Raw genomic sequence first — 18,499 nt, 5'->3', positions numbered from 1 at the left:
AAGCAATAAAAAACAAACTGCTCCTAAAGCAATGAAGACATTTTCATTTTTAGAATATGGAGATAGTTTTCCCCTAGAAAAGTCCTTTCTCAAACAACAAAACCTTCACAAAGCAGACAATAGATTTTCTTGTTCCAAGTGTGGGAGATGTTTTAACCAGAAATCCGATTTTGTCAGTAACCAGAGAATTCACACAGGGGAGAAGCCATTTTCATGTTCAGAATGTGGAAAATGTTTTATTCGAAATGCGCAGCCTGTTACCCACCAAAGAACTCACACAGGAGAGGTCTTTTACCTGTTCAGAATGTGGGAAATGTTTTAACCACAAAGCGCTTCTTGTTACCCACCAAAAAACTCACACAGGGGAGAAGCCTTTTTCCTGTTCAGAATGTGGGAAATGTTTTAACCACAAAGCGCTTCTTGTTACCCACCAAAAAACTCACACAGGGGAGAAGCCTTTTTCCTGTTCAGAATGTGGGAAATGTTTTAACCACAAAGCGCTTCTTGTTACCCACCAAAAAACTCACACAGGGGAGAAGCCTTTTTCCTGTTCAGAATGTGGGAAATGTTTTAACCAAAATGTGCATCTTGTTACCCACCAAAAAACTCACACAGGGGAGAAGCCTTTTTCCTGTTTAGAATGTGGGAAATGTTTTCTAGATAAATCAGCTCTTGTCAGACATCATAGATCTCACACAGGGGAGAAGCCTTTTTCCTGTTTAGAATGTGGGAAATGTTTTCTAGATAAATCAGTTCTTGTCAGACATCATAGATCTCATACAGGGGAGAAGCCTTTTTACTGTTCAGAATGTGGGAAATGTTTTAAGCAGAAAGCGAATCTTGATAGCCACCAGAAAACTCACACAGGGGAGAAGGCTTTTTCCTGTTTAGAATGTGGGAAATGTTTTACCAGGAAAACGAATCTTGATAGCCACCAGAAAACCCACACAGGGGAGAAGCCCTTTTCCTGTTCAGAATGTGGAAAATGTTTTGTGAAGAAACCATCTCTTTTTAGGCACCAAAGAATTCACACAGGGGGCGTGGCGATGTAGTGGAGCGGAGAAGATGCGTCCAGACAGAACTCCTATAATCATGTCACAATCCTAACTTTGTTAAAGCGCTGAGCGAGTTTACCTGCAAGCAGTGTAGTGCCCTGGGCTCCTGGAGGTCTCCGGCTCTTGTGGAAGTGCAGCGCTCAGCTCTGGTGTGTTGGGCTCTGAGGAAGCTCCGACGGGACATAAGGCCTGTGGAGGACGGCAGTCATCTACTGTGCGCTCCGGTGGCAGGAAGCATGGAGCTGTGGACTTTGCCCCTGGAGGGACTGATGGAGCAGTGCGGCTATATCCTGGAGGTACCAGAGGGGGAAGCACAGTGTGAGCTCTGAGAAATATAGCTCATTCTGCTACACAGGACTTGAACAACAATTTCAGATTTGCCATAAAACCCAGCGCAATACCTTACTGTTGTGAATTCTGTGGCCAAGCTCCCTCCTGTGGTCGAGAGTGGTACTTCGGCTGGTTCTGTCTATGAACTTCCTTTGGTGGATGAGAGTGGTACTGCGGCTTCTGAGTTTCCTTCCTCAGGTGATGAGGTTAAGTCGTTAGGTGCTGCTCTATTTAACTCCACCTGGTGCTTTGATCCTGGCCTCCAGTCAATGTTCTAGTATTGGTCTTGCTTCCTCCTGGATCGTTCCTGTGGCCTGTCTATCCTGCATAAGCTAAGTTTTGCTTGTGTTATTTTTGCTTGCTATTTTTTCTGTCCAGCTTGCTTTATTGGTTTTTCTTGCTTGCTGGAAGCTCTGAGACGCAGAGGGAGCACCTCCGTACCGTTAGTCGGTGCGGAGGGTCTTTTTGCCCCTCTGCGTGGTTGTTTGTAGGTTTTTGTGTTGACCGCAAAGCTACCTTTCCTATCCTCGGTCTATTCAGTAAGTCGGGCCTCACTTTGCTAAATCTATTTCATCTCTGTGTTTGTATTTTCATCTTACTCACAGTCATTATATGTGGGGGGCTGCCTTTTCCTTTGGGGAATTTCTCTGAGGCAAGGTAGGCTTATTTTTCTATCTTCAGGGCTAGTTAGTTTCTTAGGCTGTGCCGAGTTGCATAGGGAGCGTTAGGCGCAATCCACGGCTACCTCTAGTGTGGTGTGTTAGGATTAGGGATTGCGGTCAGCAGAGTTCCCACGTCTCAGAGCTCGTCTTTTGTTTTTGGTAATTGTCAGGTCACTTTGTGTGCTCTGAACTTCAATGTCCATTGTGGTTCTGAATTACCTGTTCATAACAGTACTGGAGGCCCAAAGTACTAATGCTTCTCAATAGAGGGAAAAGAGAAGTTCTGAGACCATTTTTTTTTCTTTGCACTGTGTTCTGTCTTTCTTTTCCCCTATACATCAGGGTGGTTCAGAACACAGATGTAGACATGGACATTCAAGGTCTGTTCTCTTTGATGGATAATCTCGCTATAAAAGTACAGAATATTTAAGATTTAGTGGTTCAGAATCCTATGTTAAAACCTAAGATTCCTATTCCTGAGTTATTTTCTGGAGATAGAGCAAAGTTTTTGAATTTTAAAAATAATTGTAAACTATTTCTGGCTTTAAAACCCCGCTCCTCTGGTGACCCAGTACAACAAGTTAAGATCATTATTTCTTTATTACGTGGCGACCCTCAAGACTGGGCATTTTCCCTTGCGCCAGGAGATCCTGCATTATGTAATATTGATGCGTTTTTTCTGGCGCTCGGATTGCTGTACGACGAACCTAATTCAGTGGATCAGGCAGAGAAAAATTTGCTGGCTCTGTGTCAGGGTCAGGATGAGATAGAGATTTATTGTCAGAAGTTTAGAAAGTGGTCCGTGCTCACTCAATGGAATGAATGTGCGCTGGCAGCTATTTTCAGAAAGGGTCTCTCTGAAGCCCTTAAGGATGTCATGGTGGGATTTCCTATGCCTGCTGGTCTGAATGAGTCTATGTCTTTGGCCATTCAGATCGGTCGACGCTTGCGTGAGCGTAAATCTGTGCACCATTTGGCGGTATTATCTGAGCATGAACCTGAACCTATGCAGTGCGATAGGACTTTGACCGGAGCTGAAAGGCAAGAACACAGACGTCAGAATGGGCTGTGTTTCTACTGTGGTGATTCCACTCATGCTATCTCCGATTGTCCTGAGCGCACTAAGCGGTTCGCTAGGTCTGCCACCATTGGTACGGTACAGTCGAAATTTCTTTTGTCCGTTACTTTGATCTGCTCTTTGTCTTCCTATTCTGTCATGGCATTTGTGGATTCAGGCGCTGCCCTGAATTTGATGGACTTGGAGTTTGCTAGGCGCTGTGGGTTTGTCTTGGAGCCCTTGCAGTGTCCTATTCCATTGAGAGGAATTGATGCTACGCCTTTGGCCAAGAATAAGCCTCAGTATTGGACCCAGCTGACCATGTGCATGGCTCCTGCGCACCAGGAGTATATTCGCTTTCTGGTGTTGCATAATCTGCATGATGTGGTCGTGTTGGGGTTGCCATGGCTACAAGTCCATAATCCAGTATTAGATTGGAAATCAATGTCAGTGTCCAGCTGGGGTTGTCAGGGGGTACATGGTGATGTTCCATCTCTGTCTATCTCATCATCTACCCCTTCTGAGGTCCCAGAGTTCTTGTCTGATTACTGCGATGTATTCGATGAGCCCAAGTCCAATGCCCTACCTCCGCATAGGGATTGTGATTGTGCTATCGATTTGATTCCTGGTAGTAAGTTTCCTAAGGGTCGACTGTTTAATTTATCTGTACCTGAGCATGCCGCTATGCGGAGTTACGTGAAGGAGTCTTTGGAGAAGGGTCATATTCGCCCGTCGTCGTCGCCATTGGGAGCAGGGTTCTTTTTTGTGGCCAAGAAGGATGGTTCGCTGAGACCTTGTATTGATTACCGCCTTCTAAATAAAATTACGGTCAAATTTCAGTACCCCTTGCCGCTGCTGTCTGATTTGTTTGCTCGGATTAAGGGGGCTAGTTGGTTCACCAAGATAGATCTTCGTGGTGCGTATAATCTTGTGCGTATTAAACGGGGTGATGAATGGAAAACAGCATTTAATACGCCCGAAGGCCATTTTGAGTACCTGGTTATGCCATTCGGACTTTCTAATGCTCCATCAGTGTTTCAGTCCTTTATGCATGACATCTTCCGAGAGTACCTGGATAAATTCCTGATTGTATACTTGGATGATATTTTGGTCTTCTCGGATGATTGGGAGTCTCATGTGAAGCAGGTCAGAATGGTGTTCCAGGTCCTGCGTGCTAATTCTTTGTTTGTGAAGGGGTCAAAGTGTCTCTTTGGTGTTCAGAAGATTTCATTTTTGGGGTTCATTTTTTCTCCTTCTACTATCGAGATGGACCCTGTTAAACTTCAGGCCATTTATGATTGGACTCAGCCAACATCTCTGAAGAGTCTGCAGAAGTTCCTGGGCTTTGCTAATTTTTATCGTCGCTTCATCGCTAATTTTTCTAGCATTGCTAAACCGTTGACTGATTTAACCAAGAAGGGTGCTGATGTGGTCAATTGGTCTTCTGCTGCTGTGGAAGCTTTTCAGGAGTTGAAGCATCGTTTTTCTTCTGCCCCTGTGTTGTGCCAACCAGATGTTTCGCTTCCGTTCCAGGTCGAGGTTGATGCTTCCGAAATTGGAGCAGGGGCTGTTTTGTCGCAGAGAAGTTCTGATTGCTCGGTGATGAAACCATGCGCCTTCTTTTCCAGGAAATTTTCGCCTGCTGAGCGAAATTATGATGTTGGCAATTGAGAGTTGCTAGCCATGAAGTGGACATTCGAGGAGTGGCGTCATTGGCTTGAAGGAGCTAAGCATCGCGTGGTGGTCTTGACTGATCACAAAAACTTGACTTATCTCGAGTCTGCCAAACGGTTGAATCCTAGACAGGCTCGTTGGTCGCTGTTTTTCTCCCGTTTTGACTTTGTGGTTTCGTACCTTCCGGGCTCTAAAAATGTGAAGGCGGATGCCCTGTCTAGGAGTTTTGTGCCCGATTCCCGGGTTTGTCTGAGCCGGCGGGTGTTCTCAAAGAGGGGGTAATTTTGTCTGCCATCTCCCCTAATTTGCGGCGGGTGCTGCAAAAATTTCAGGCTAATAGACCTGACCGTTGCCCAGCGGAGAAACTGTTTGTCCCTGATAGGTGGACGAATAAAGTTATCTCTGAGGTTCATTGTTCGGTGTTGGCTGGTCATCCTGGAATCTTTGGTACTAGAGATTTGGTGGCTAGATCCTTTTGGTGGCCGTCCCTGTCGCGAGATGTGCGTTCTTTTGTGCAGTCCTGTGGGATTTGTGCTCGGGCTAAGCCCTGCTGTTCTCGTGCCAGTGGGTTGCTTTTGCCCTTGTCGGTCCCGAAGAGGCCTTGGACACATATCTCTATGGATTTTATTTCAGATCTTCCCGTTTCTCAAAGAATGTCGGTCATTTGGGTGGTTTGTGATCGCTTCTCTAAGATGGTCCATTTGGTGCCCTTGTCTAAATTGCCTTCCTCCTCTGATTTGGTGCCGTTGTTTTTCCAGCATGTGGTTTGTTTACATGGCATTCCAGAGAACATCGTTTCTGACAGAGGTTCCCAGTTTGTTTCGAGGTCTTGGAGAGCCTTTTGTGCTAGGATGGGCATTGATTTGTCTTTTTCCTCGGCTTTCCATCCTCAGACAAATGGTCAGACTGAACGAACCAATCAGACCTTGGAAACATATCTGAGATGTTTTGTTTCTGCTGATCAGGATGATTGGGTGTCCTTTTTGCCTTTGGCTGAGTTCGCCCTTAATAATCGGGCCAGCTCGGCTACTTTGGTTTCGCCGTTTTTCTGCAATTCTGGGTTCCACCCTCGTTTCTCTTCAGGGCAGGTTGAGTCTTCGGACTGTCCTGGTGTGGATACTGTGGTGGATAGGTTGCAGCAGATTTGGACTCATGTAGTGGACAATCTGACTTTGTCCCAGGAGAAGGCTCAATGTTTCGCTAACCGCAGGTGCTGTGTGGGTCCCCGACTTCGTGTTGGGGATTTGGTTTGGTTGTCATCTCGTTATATTCCTATGAAGGTTTTCTCTCCTAAATTTAAGCCTCGTTTCATTGGTCCATATAGGATTTCTGAGGTCCTTAATCCTGTGTCTTTTCGTTTGACTCTTCCAACTTCTTTTTCCATCCATAGCGTGTTCCATAGGTCATTGTTGCGGAGATACGTGGCACCTGTGGTTCCATCTATTGATCCTCCTGCTCCGGTTTTGGTTGAAGGGGAATTGGAGTATATAGTGGAGAAGATTTTGGATTCTCGTGTTTCGAGACGGAAACTCCAGTATCTGGTTAAGTGGAAAGGTTATGGTCAGGAAGATAATTCCTGGGTCTTTGCCTCTGATGTCCATGCTGCCGATCTGGTTCGTGCCTTTCACGTGGCTCATCCTGGTCGGCCTGGGGGCTCTGGTGAGGGTTCAGTGACCCCTCCTCAAGGGGGGGGGGTACTGTTGTGAATTCTGTGGCCAAGCTACCTCCTGTGGTCGAGAGTGGTACTTCGGCTGGTTCTGTCTATGAGCTTCCTTTGGTGGATGAGAGTGGTACTGCGGCTTCTGAGTTTCCTTCCTCAGGTGATGAGGTTAAGTCGTTAGGTGCTGCTCTATTTAACTCCACCTGGTGCTTTGATCCTGGCCTCCAGTCAATGTTCTAGTATTGGTCTTGCTTCCTCCTGGATCGTTCCTGTGGCCTGTCTATCCTGCATAAGCTAAGTTTTGCTTGTGTTATTTTTGCTTGCTATTTTTTCTGTCCAGCTTGCTTTATTGGGTTTTCTTGCTTGCTGGAAGCTCTGAGACGCAGAGGGAGCACCTCCGTACCGTTAGTCGGTGCGGAGGGTCTTTTTGCCCCTCTGCGTGGTTGTTTGTAGGTTTTTGTGTTGACCGCAAAGCTACCTTTCCTATCCTCGGTCTATTCAGTAAGTCGGGCCTCACTTTGCTAAATCTATTTCATCTCTGTGTTTGTATTTTCATCTTACTCACAGTCATTATATGTGGGGGGCTGCCTTTTCCTTTGGGGAATTTCTCTGAGGCAAGGTAGGCTTATTTTTCTATCTTCAGGGCTAGTTAGTTTCTCAGGCTGTGCCGAGTTGCATAGGGAGCGTTAGGCGCAATCCACGGCTACCTCTAGTGTGGTGTGTTAGGATTAGGGATTGCAGTCAGCAGAGTTCCCACGTCTCAGAGCTCGTCTTTTGTTTTTGGTAATTGTCAGGTCACTTTGTGTGCTCTGAACTTCAATGTCCATTGTGGTTCTGAATTACCTGTTCATAACACCTTACTAAATACTTGGAGCTGTTTGCACTCCTCTATATTACTGTGCCTGGACAAGTGTATATATACTTTATAATAATACTGCTGCAACTGGAAGTAGAGGAAGAGGGAACTTTAGAAATACACGTTTTCTCAACTTGCTATACTTTATATTTGTTAACCATGAATCTTTCAAAAGGGTCAGGGTTGGCAAACAAACTAAGAGTTTGCAATGATTGATCTATCTGATAATAATCTCTCAGGAATAATCCATTACAAGCTAAGACTGCGGATCAGCGTAAAAAACGCATTTCTAATAGTAAAGAAGGTGGTGACCAAGAGGATCTAACTCTTAAACAGGCATCCAAACAGTTAATGCAAGCCATATATTTAACTAGAACAACCCTGACCGGAAAAAGAGGATGTGCACTCTGAAGTAGGGTGCGCCCGGCAAGATATGCAAACCATGGGGAGGCACATTACAGAAGTTGTATCAAGAGTATCCCAATTGGAGGACAATTTTACACCTATAGAAACTAAGTTGACAAAAGTGGCTGGCTCTAAAAATGCCTGGAAGCAAAAGGCTGATGATCTGAAAAATAGACTGTGACAGAATAACATACGAATCATTGGATTACTGGAGCGTTCGGAAGGCCAGCAGAATGAGCAATTCCTGGAAGGTTGGCTAAAGGATACTTTGGGAGATGAATTCTCCTCCACATTTTCTGTGGAAAGGGCTCATAGGGTCCCTACAAAATCTCTTCCTCCGGGCAGTCTACCTAGACCTTTTCTGGCGCATCTCCTCAATTGTAAAGACAGAGATGTATTCTACTCATAGCACAACAAAAGAGTCCTATCAAATTCAATAATGCCACGATTTCAATATTCCTTGATTTTTCCATGGAACTTCAGAAAAAATGGGCACAGTTTATGGAGATTAAGAAGCAGCTCAGAGAAAAGAATGTTATATATTCAATGATCTATATAGCTCGACTCCGAATTGTCCATGAGGGTTCTTCCATATTTTTTTACGGATACAGCGGAGGCAGCCAAGTGGTTCCGATCCCAAATGGGATCTCATGAAAAGAAGTTCTGATATGCTTGCAGCTAATTTTGAACTCTCCTAACAATTGTATGATTCGAGCTTTTTCTACTAGCGTCCAGTTTAACAGCAATACCGGACATTGTGTTCAGTGAGGGTATCCCCTTGTTCAATCCATGATAGGAGCACGGGACTTTGCTCCTTTATTTTTTAATTTTATTTTGTTCTCTTTTTATATCAGTTCTGTTTATGTAGAAGCTGCTGCCAAGTGTCTTTATATGATGCCTTTAAATTTTACATGTGTTTATAATGTATATCATATTTGTATGAGAAAACGGGTTCTGAAATTATATGTATGACTTGGAATGTGAGGGGTCTCAAATCTCGTAAGAGAGTTAAGGTATTTTCCCAGATTAAGCGTTATCACCCTTATATTGTGGCTTTGGTTGAAACACACCTAACCAGAGATTCAGCTCGGTGCATACAGAAGCCATGGGTGCATTGGTTCATTCACACATACCATACTAGTTATTCAAGGGGGGGGGGGAATATTATTATTACATAGAGATGTTAGGTGGGAGGTCAAGGAGGCTCGGAAAGACCCTGACGGCCGCTTTTATTTTTGTATATGCATTGATAAATTCAAGTAGGTACGTTATATTGTGTGTTTATAATCCTCCCCCAGCCAATGTCTCAGTTCTTCAAATGGCAATGAGCTTTGCTTTTAATTATCCGGATGCGCATGTTATATGCATGGTAGACTAATTTAGTCATGGACAATTGTGTTGACAGACTTAGGCTGGATGGTGAGACTTCTCGAGGGACCCCTTCTCCATCTTCATCTTAGCTAGTACTGTTCATAGAGGGTAGTAGGTGACTAGATCTATGGAGGCTGCGTCATCCAAAGATGAAGGAATATACTTGTCACTCATCTAATAGACACACTCTATCTCGTATAGACTATATAGTAGGATCCAGTAGTTTAGCTAAGTGGGTAGATGACATAAAGCATGGTAATAAAGGGATCTCAAATCACAGTCCGATATTAGATTTGGCCAACTGAACCACAATATATTCTGGAAGTTAAATCCATTGTGGCTAAAACAAATAGGTTCTAATGATAGAACTATTGATCAATTAGATCATTTTATTTCATCCCATCGTAAACTCCAGAATATTAACCTGTTTTGGGATACCCTCAAGGCATGTTTAACCCAATAATCCCATATGACGTACTATCCCGTCGAGGTGACTTAATTCCCAGTGACGGGATAGTATGTCATATGTGATTGGCCGCGCTCACGGGGAGAGAGCGGCCGATCGCGGCCGGGTATCAGCTATCGCAGCTGACATCCGGCACTATGTGCCAGGAGCGGTCACGGACCGCTCCCGGCACATTAACCCCCGGCACACTGTGATCAAAGATGATCGCAGTGTTCTGGCGGTATAGGGATGCATTGCGCAGGGAGGGGGCTCCCTGCGTGCTTCCCTGAGACCCCCGGAGCAACGCTATGTGATTGCATTACTCCGAGGGTCTCCTACCTCCTCCTCCGTGCAGGCCCCGGATCCAATATGGCCGCGGGGGGCCTTCTGGGTCCTGCAGGGAGGTGGCTTGCAAGCGCCTGCTCAGAGCAGGAGCTTGCAAGCCTTCCTGCAGTGCCTGTCATATCGCTGATCTGACCCTATAACATGATGCCCCCCCTGGGCCAATGTTATAAAGTAAAAAAAAAAATTCACATAAGTAAAAAAAAATAAATTTCTAAATAAAAAAAAAAAAGTTCCCATAAATACATTCCTTTATCTAAAAAAAACCCAATAAAAGTGCACATATTTAGTATTGCCGCGTCCGTAACGACCCGACCTATAAAACTGTCCCACTAGTTAACCCCTTCAGTGATCACTGTAAAAAAAAAAGAGGCAAAAAACAACGCTTTATTATCATACCGCCGAACAAAAAGTGGAATAACACGTGATCAAAAATTCGGATATAAATAACCATGGTATCGTTGAAAACGTCATCTTGTCCCGCAAAAAACGAGCCTCCATATAGCATCATCAATGAAACAAAAAAAAATTATAGTCCTTAGAATAAAGCGATGCAAAAATAATTTTTTCTATAAAATACCTTTTATCTTATAAAAGCGCCAAAACATAAAAAAAATTATATAAATGAGATATCGCTGTAATCGTACTGACCCGACGAATAAAACTGCTTTATCAATTTTACCAAACGTGGAACGATATAAACGCCTCCCCAAAAGAAATTCATGAATAGCTGGTTTTTGGTCATTCTGCCTCACAAAAATCGGAATAAAAAGTGATCAAAAACTGTCACGTGTCCGAAAATGTTACCAATAAAAACGTCAACTCGTCCCGCAAAAACAAGACCTCACATGACTCTGGACTAAAATATGGAAAAATTATAGCTCTCAAAATGTGGTAACGCAAAAACTTTTTTGCTATAAAAAAAGCGTCTTTTAGTGTGTGACAGCTGCCAATCATAAAAATACGATATAAAAAACGCTATAAAAGTAAATCAAACCCCTCTTCCTCACCCCCTTAGTTAGGGAAACATTTTTTAAAAAAATGTATTTATTTCCATTTTCCCATTAGGATTAGGGCTAGGGTTGGGGCTAAAGTTAGGGTTAGTGTTGAGGCTAAAGTTAGGGTTAGGGTTTGGATTACATTTACAGTTGGGATTAGGGTTAGGGGTGTGTTTGGATTAGGGTTTCAAGTAGAATTGGGGAGTTTCCACTGTTCAGGCACATCAGGGGCTCTCCAAACGCGACATGGCATCTGATCTCAATTCCAGCCAATTCTGCGTTGAAAAAGTAAAACAGTGCTCCTTCCCTTCCGAGCTCTCCCGTGCGCCCAAACAGGGGTTTACCCCAACATACGGGGTATCAGCGTACTCAGGACAAATTGGACAACAACTTTTGGGGTCCAAGTTCTCTTGTTATCCTTGAGAAAATAAAAATTTAAGGGGCTAAAAATCATTTTTGTGGGGGGGGAAAAAAAGGTTTTTTATTTTCACGGCTCTGCGCTGTAAACTGTAGTGAAACACTTGGGGGTTCAAAGTTCACACAACACATCTAGATATGTTCCTTGGGAGGTCTAGTTTATAATATGGGGTCACTTGTGCGGGGTTTCTACTGTTTGGGTACATCAGGGGCTCTACAAATGCAACGTGACGCCTGCAGACCAATCCATCTAAGTCTGCATTCCAAATGGCGATCCTTCCCTTCCGAGCTCTGCTATGCGCCCAAACAGTGGTTTACCCCCACATATGGGGTATCGTCGTACTCCGGACAAATTGCACAACAACTTTTGTGGTCCAATTTCTTCTCTTACCCTTGGGAAAATAAAAAGTTGGGGGCGAAAAGATCATTTTTGTGAAAAAATATGATTTTTTATTTCTACGGCTCTGCATTATAAACTTCTGTGAAGCACTTGTTGGGTCAAAGTGCTCACCACAAATCTAGAAAAGTTCCTTAAGGGGTCTACTTTCCAAAATGGTGTCACTTGTGGGTGGTTTCAATATTTAGGCACATCAGGGGCTCTCCAAACGCAACATGGCGTCCCATCTCAATTCCAGTCAATTTTGCATTGAAAAGTCAAATGGCGCTCCTTCCCTTCCGAGCTCTGCCATGCGTCCAAACAGTGGTTTACCCCCACGTATGGGGTATCAGCGTACTCAGGGCAAATTGTACAACAAATTTTGGGGTCCATTTTCTCCTGTTACCCTTGGTAAAATAAAACAAATTAGAGCTGAAATAAATTTTGCGTGAAAAAAGTTAAATGTTCATTTTTATTTAAACATTCCGAAAATTCCTGTGAAACACCTGAAGGGTTAATAAACTTCTTGAATGTCGTTTTAAACACGTTGAGGGGTGCAGTTTTTAGAATGGTGTCACACTTGGGTATTTTCTATCATATACACCCCTCAAAATGACTTCAAATGAGATGTGGTCCCTAAAAAAAAAAATGGTGTTGTAAAAATGAGAAATTGCTGGTCAACTTTTAACCCTTAACTCCCTAACAACAAAAAAAATTTGGTTCCAAAATTGTGCTGATGTAAAGTAGACATGTGGGAAATGTTACTTATTAAGACATATCTCTGTGATTTAAAGGCATAAAAATTCAAAGTTGGAAAATTGCAAAATTTTCAACATTTTTGCCAAATTTCCATTTTTTTTTCACAAATAAACGCAAGTTATATTGAACAAATTTTACCACTATCATGAAGTACAACATGTCACGAGAAAACAATGTCAGAATCGCAAGATCCGTTGAAGCGTTCCAGAGTTATAACCTCATAAAGGGACAGTGGTCAGAATTGTAAAAATTGGCCCGGTCATTAATGTGCAAACCACCCTCGGGGCTTAAGGGGTTAAACGGGTAACTTCAGGGGAGGACGATAAGATGGAACAGTGACTGAAGGACTCAGAAGCTGTGTACATATCTAGTCAAACTAATAAGAATAGAATTGAGTGGCTGACCTCACATAGTACTATATACCCAATATATGGACACCAAATATAAACGCAAACTATTTTTTACCCGTCAATCCTACTTTGAACTGGGGAACCAGGCAAGTAAATTGCCTGGTTCCCCAGTTTGCTATAAATAGTCACCGCCAGGAATCGTCTGAGGAGTCCCCGTTCTTTTGTGTTTACGGGCATCATCCTCAATTTTGTACCCTGCCTCAGGGGGGCTCTGCTGGTGTCCCGGAGGAGGACCAGCTAGGAGCACAACTGTCATCTGTCTGGAGGAGAGTGAAACAGCGCTTGCTGAGCGTGGGTGCTAGGTAGAAACGTGTGACTCAAAATAACATCTCTGAAATTAGGTCCAAAGTTTATTGGTCCATTTAGGGTTGCTGCCATCATTAACCCAGTAGCCTACCGATTGGAGCTTCCTACGGTTTATAAGATACACAACGTGTTCCACAGATCGTTATTAAAAAAGGTGGTGGGTTCCGTGGGCGCGACGCCGACACCATCTCCAGTCTTGGTGGATGGCAATTTGGAATTTGAAGTCTCCAAGGTGGTTGACTCTCGAGTAGTGCGCCGCACTTTACAGTACCTGGTACACTGGCGTGGTTATGGGCCTGAGGAGAGGTCTTGGGTACCAGCCTCGGACATTCATGCGGACCGGCTGGTCAGTATGTTTCACCGCCGCCATCCGGACAAGCCGGGTCCTATAAGTCGTGAGGGCCCTGGGGTCCCTCGTAGAAGGTGGGGTACTGTCATGTTGGATGCTATTCACACTAGGGCGTCCGACAGACAGCGGTAATTCCGCATTCGTCCACTATGCGCTCAGTGGCGTCGGCTAGATTTTATCTAGGTTGTCCGGGGTTAATCTAGCTGGTACTCAGATTGGAGGCTGGGTCACACCCACTGCCTTTAAATAGTTCTGCTGAACTTTGGGCGTCGCCGATTATAGCTTGTGTCTTGTGCCTGGTGATCTCGGTCTGGAGTGGTGGTCTAGGACAGGGGTCCCCAACTCCAGTCCTCAAGGCCCACCAACAGGTCATGTTTTCAGGATTTCCTTTGCATTGCACAGGTGATGCAATTATTACCTGGGCAAGACTAAGGAAATCCTGAAAACATGACATGTTGGTGGGCCTTGAGGACTGGAGTTGGGGACCCCTGGTCTAGGAGAAGAATTATCGTATCTGGTGGTGTATAATCCTTTGTCATATTTCTCCTTATTATATTTGTATTTGTTTTGCCCTGTGCACATTATAGTGTTTTCCTGTGTGCCTGGGGCGTAGTGCGTTTTTGGTTTTCCCTGTCTGTGCTTTCTGTGTAGGTTGGTGTGTGTGTGTGTGTGTGTGTGTGTGTGTGTGTGTGGTCCTATCACTGGGTGGCGGGTGGAGGTTTTCAGCATAGGGCTGAAACAGGAGTCAGGGGCAGGCCTGGCGGCCCAGACAAGCACACCATCAGTGTAAATTCTGGGAGGGACAGACAGGGTTGATTGCCTGTTCGGTTTCCTGGAAACAGACAAACTTAATGTCCCTCGATTATTGCCCCTATTTCAATTAACGCAGTCAGTTTGGAAACAAATTAAAAAAGTAATCCGCTTTAGGACATTATAGCTGAAATACAGCTATGGAATTGTACTTATTTCCCAATGTTACTAATCCACTGATTTCTGGATCTTACATAATTTTTCCTCGGTCAAAGATTTATATGATCATGATGTTTTAATATCATTTGAACAAATACAAACTAAATATAATATCTCGAGGTCCCAATTCTTTCGTTACTTCCAGCTCAGAACAGCTTTCCAATCGCATTTACGTTATATGAATATTACCTAAACTATCTCATCTCTCCCTTTAATAGGCATCCTTAAATCACAGGGTCCCCAAGGTCTCATTTCTTCTTTATATACATACATGTCTGTGGGAACTGACTCTGCTATAATGATAATTAAGGGGAAATGGGAAGGCCTCATCGCTGATGCTGAAGGTGAAGACTGGGGGGAGATTCTTGAATCTCCAATTAAGGTATCCCCATCTGTTAATAATAAAATGATTCAGTTGTATATAATAGATCAATCATATCTGACTCCGTTACGACTTTTTTAAATGGATGTGCTCCAATCCTAAGAATGTTTGAGATGTCATTCACTGGACGCAGATTTTATACATATGATATGGGACTGCCCCATTATTCTTTCCTACTGGAGCGAGGTAACATCGTTGCCGACATCCTTAATACAAACCCCTGGTCCTCTTAGTCCACTAGTCTGTTTATTTGGGGTGTTGGATGAGGAGACATGGGGACATTATGCTAGGATTTTCCTGCGTGAGACACTTTTTTCTGGCCAGGAAAGTGTTGCCATTATGTTGGATAGGTGGTTCATATCCCTCTCTCAGAGCTTGTATTGAATTAGTAAATTTAGCTATACTATATGAGAGAACACTATATCAGAATAGGGGGTGTTTAGGGAAATTTGACAAGATTTGGGACAGGTGGAACTCTTCTCATCTTACTATACTAGTACGTAGAGGTGCAGTACCACCATGAATATTATGGTTAGAATGCATCGAATTCTATTTTATGGCATCACAAGACTATTAATATTGTGTAACTATACTTGGCGGCCGGATAATTGTAGTTTAGTTATGTAGTGTGATTTTGAGCTATATACATGTATGTATATATATATATATATATATATATATATATATATATATATATATATATATATATATATATATATATATATATATATATATATATATATATAGTTTTCTGTTTATTTGCTAATTAATCTATTGTCCATACAGCATTATATGGACTTGAGAAACTAAAATTGCACAAACAATTTGATGTACAAATTTGCTGATCTTTTATAACTACTTTGACAGATGCATATGTATTATTTTGGTTGTATGCTAATGTGTACATTTTGATTTGTGAATTAATAAACACATTTTTAAAAAAGTTCACACAGGGGAGAAGCTTTTTTATGTTCTTAATTGTTTTTACATAGTCACATACAAGTGCTTCTCACTAAATTATAATATTATCAAAAAGTTAATTTCTCCGTCACCACATTGTGGGACACAGGACCATGGGTGTTATGCTGCTTTCTCTAGGAGGCTGACACTTAAGGTACCTTCACACTAAGCGACGCTGCAGCGATACCGACAACGATGTCGATCGCTGCAGCGTCGCTGTTTGGTCGCTGGAGAGCTGTTACACAGACAGCTCTCCAGCGACCAACGATGCCGGTAACCAGGATAAACATCGGATTACTAAGTGCAGGGCCGCGCTTAGTAACCCGATGTTTACCCTGGTTACCATCGTAAAAGTAAACAAAAACAAACACTACATACTTACCTTCAGCTGTCTGTCCCCGGCGCTGTGCTTTCCTGCACTGACTGTGAGCACAGCGGCCGTAAAGCAGAGCGGTGACGTCACCGCTCTGCTTTCCGGTTGGCCGGCGCTGACACAGGATGCAGGAGGAGTGCAGAGAAGCAGAGCGCCGGGGACAGACAGCTGAAGGTAAGTATGTAGTGTTTGTTTTTTTTACTTTTACGATGGGACCGATCTTCCCCCCCCCCCTCCTTACAGACGAGCACATGGAGTGTCCTCCACGTATCCTCTTCTGCAGCCAGGTCTTCTTGCCGGACATTCTGCCCTGCCCACCAGGTTTTCCCTCGGCTGTTCAGAGGCACTCTGCATTGTGGCGTCCGTGCAGCCCCCACTGCATCACCACTGAGAAAGCGGATGATGGAAGGAGGCGGATGGTTCCTCTCCACCCACCTTTCATGGGGATGGTGGATAGAGGCTTTCCCCAACCCTGCACCATCCTAATCACCCGGGCACAGCTCACCTGCAGCAAGCTTCTCTGTGTTCCCCCTCTATTCGGGGTAAGTGCCATAACATGTGGGGGGGGGGGGGGTCGGTCGTCCCAGCGGTTCCGGAGGGCTCCTTCACTTTTTTCAGGGTCTCCCCTAGGTGCCGGCGCTCAGTGGCTGCGCTCTGGGCCGAAGCCGCAAATTTAGTGCCCGGCTTCAGCCTAGCATAGGCCGCATCCCGTTAGGCTCCGTGCCCTTTTCGCGTCATCCTGTGGCTCCGCCCCCCACTCGTGGCGCTTCTCGCTCTGCGAGATTACCCTCCTCAACCCCCGGCGGCCGTCTTTCTCCTCACTGCACGCCGCAGCTCCAGCTCCTCCACTTGCAGCGCTCTGAACACCGGCTGTCGGCCCTTCTGCACCGCCGCTGCCTCTCCCTCTCTCTGCGCGACACAGGACCACGGGTAAGGAGACCACGTTAGGTTCTCCCTTGCAGCGTCGTCCTCGCTTCCATAGCCTATAGACCCTGAGCACTATCTCTTACATTAGGGTACACCATGTCCCAGTCAAGGACCAAAAAGATCACAAAGGTGCATACTACATTTTTTACTGCGTGTACCACCTGCCAGGCTCCACTTCCTCGGCCTCAGAGTTCCCCTCCTCTGCTCAGCCTGCGATACCCCAGGTGCCCTCCGCCGCCACCGACCCCAGTGTATCTACTCCCCCTGAGTGGATTGCGTCACTGTCACAGTCCATGGATTCTTTAGCCAAAGCGATCAAATCCCTTCAGGACCCCTATGGGGAGCAGGGCTCTCTTTTTCCTGGGTTAAGAGATCCCTCCGTAACAGGGGAATCATCGGCCAACAGGGGAATCGTCGGCCAGCAGGGGCCGCTCTCACCGGAAGGAGGCACGGTCATCCAGAAAACGGATCCGCACTACCTCCACTTCTCGCTCACCCTCTCTAGGGGCCCATAGCGATCACGACTCTGAATATGAGTCTGATGCATCCTTAGACCTGGATGTTCCGGAGTTTAGATCTACTGTCGACTCCCTCATCGAGGCAGTCAATCATGCACTAAAAGTGGACGATGACCCTATTTCTGCTCCGGGCCATTCCGTTTCCTTTATGAGAAACAAGCGTTCCCATAAGACATTCGCCTCTCACCCAGATTTCCTGGATATAGTCAGGCGACACAGGGAGCGACCGGCAAAAAGGCCCTGGAATCGAAGTATCCCTTTTCCGCAGATCTTGTTAAAGATTGGACGGAATCTCCACTAGTAGATCCTCCGGTTTCGCACTTAGCCACCAAAACTCTCTTATCCGTTCCTGATGGTGCTTCAATTAAGAATCCCACAGAACGCCAGCTAGATTCCCTAGCTCGCTCAGTGTACGAAGCCTCAGGTTCCTCTCTATCTCCCTCCTTCGCTGCGGCCTGGGTTGCCAAGGCAATGATTTTCTGGGCAGATGCCCTCGCAAAATCCATTCAGGAACAGGAACTTCCTTCTGAGGTGGCGGACCTGGCCAAACAAATTGCAATGGCTGGAGATTATGTGATGTATGCGTCTCTCGATGCAGCGGACTGTGCAGCAACTGTGGCTTCAAACACCATCACCATTAGGAGAGCTATCTGGCTCAGAGAGTGGCGTGCAGATTCCTCCTCAAAAAAACTCTCTATTTCCCTTCCTTTTCAGAGCGGGCGTCTCTTTTTGGAGAAAAGCTAGACCAGCTTATTTCCGATGCTACAGGAGGAAAGAGCAAGTTCCTCCCGCAACACAGGCCCAAAGCTGCTTTTCAGCGACAACAATATTTTCGCTTGCGGCCCTTTCGCAGTAGCCCATTCTGGTCCAATTCTGCCACCTCATCCAGATCAGAACG

The 18,499-nt window shown here is 44.9% G+C and overlaps 1 protein-coding gene and 1 long non-coding RNA gene across 2 annotated transcripts; both read left to right on the top strand.

Moving 5' to 3' along the window:
• The first annotated feature begins 119 nt into the window (after nucleotides 1–119).
• LOC138663251 (oocyte zinc finger protein XlCOF22-like) lies at nucleotides 120–1,541 on the top strand. Its single transcript, XM_069749423.1, has one exon. The coding sequence runs from the start codon at nucleotides 246–248 to the stop codon at nucleotides 1,050–1,052; it is 807 nt and encodes a 268-aa protein (XP_069605524.1). The 5' UTR covers nucleotides 120–245; the 3' UTR covers nucleotides 1,053–1,541.
• A 7,346-nt stretch (nucleotides 1,542–8,887) lies between these two features.
• Nucleotides 8,888–15,771, top strand: LOC138663254 (uncharacterized). Its single transcript, XR_011318140.1, has 2 exons — nucleotides 8,888–13,780; nucleotides 13,943–15,771. It is a non-coding gene; the product is annotated as an uncharacterized lncRNA (long non-coding RNA).
• The last annotated feature ends 2,728 nt before the right edge of the window (nucleotides 15,772–18,499 follow it).

The sequence above is a fragment of the Ranitomeya imitator genome, chromosome 2, assembly GCF_032444005.1.
Source record: "Ranitomeya imitator isolate aRanImi1 chromosome 2, aRanImi1.pri, whole genome shotgun sequence".
Lineage (NCBI taxonomy): Eukaryota > Metazoa > Chordata > Amphibia > Anura > Dendrobatidae > Ranitomeya > Ranitomeya imitator.
Note: the sequence above shows the minus strand (reverse complement) of the source record. Positions and strands in the feature narration are given on the sequence as shown.

Excerpts from the sequence above, each read along its gene's own strand:
- LOC138663251 (XM_069749423.1), top strand. The coding sequence starts at position 246 with ATGCGCAGCCTGTTACCCACCAAAGAACTCACACAGGAGAGGTCTTTT.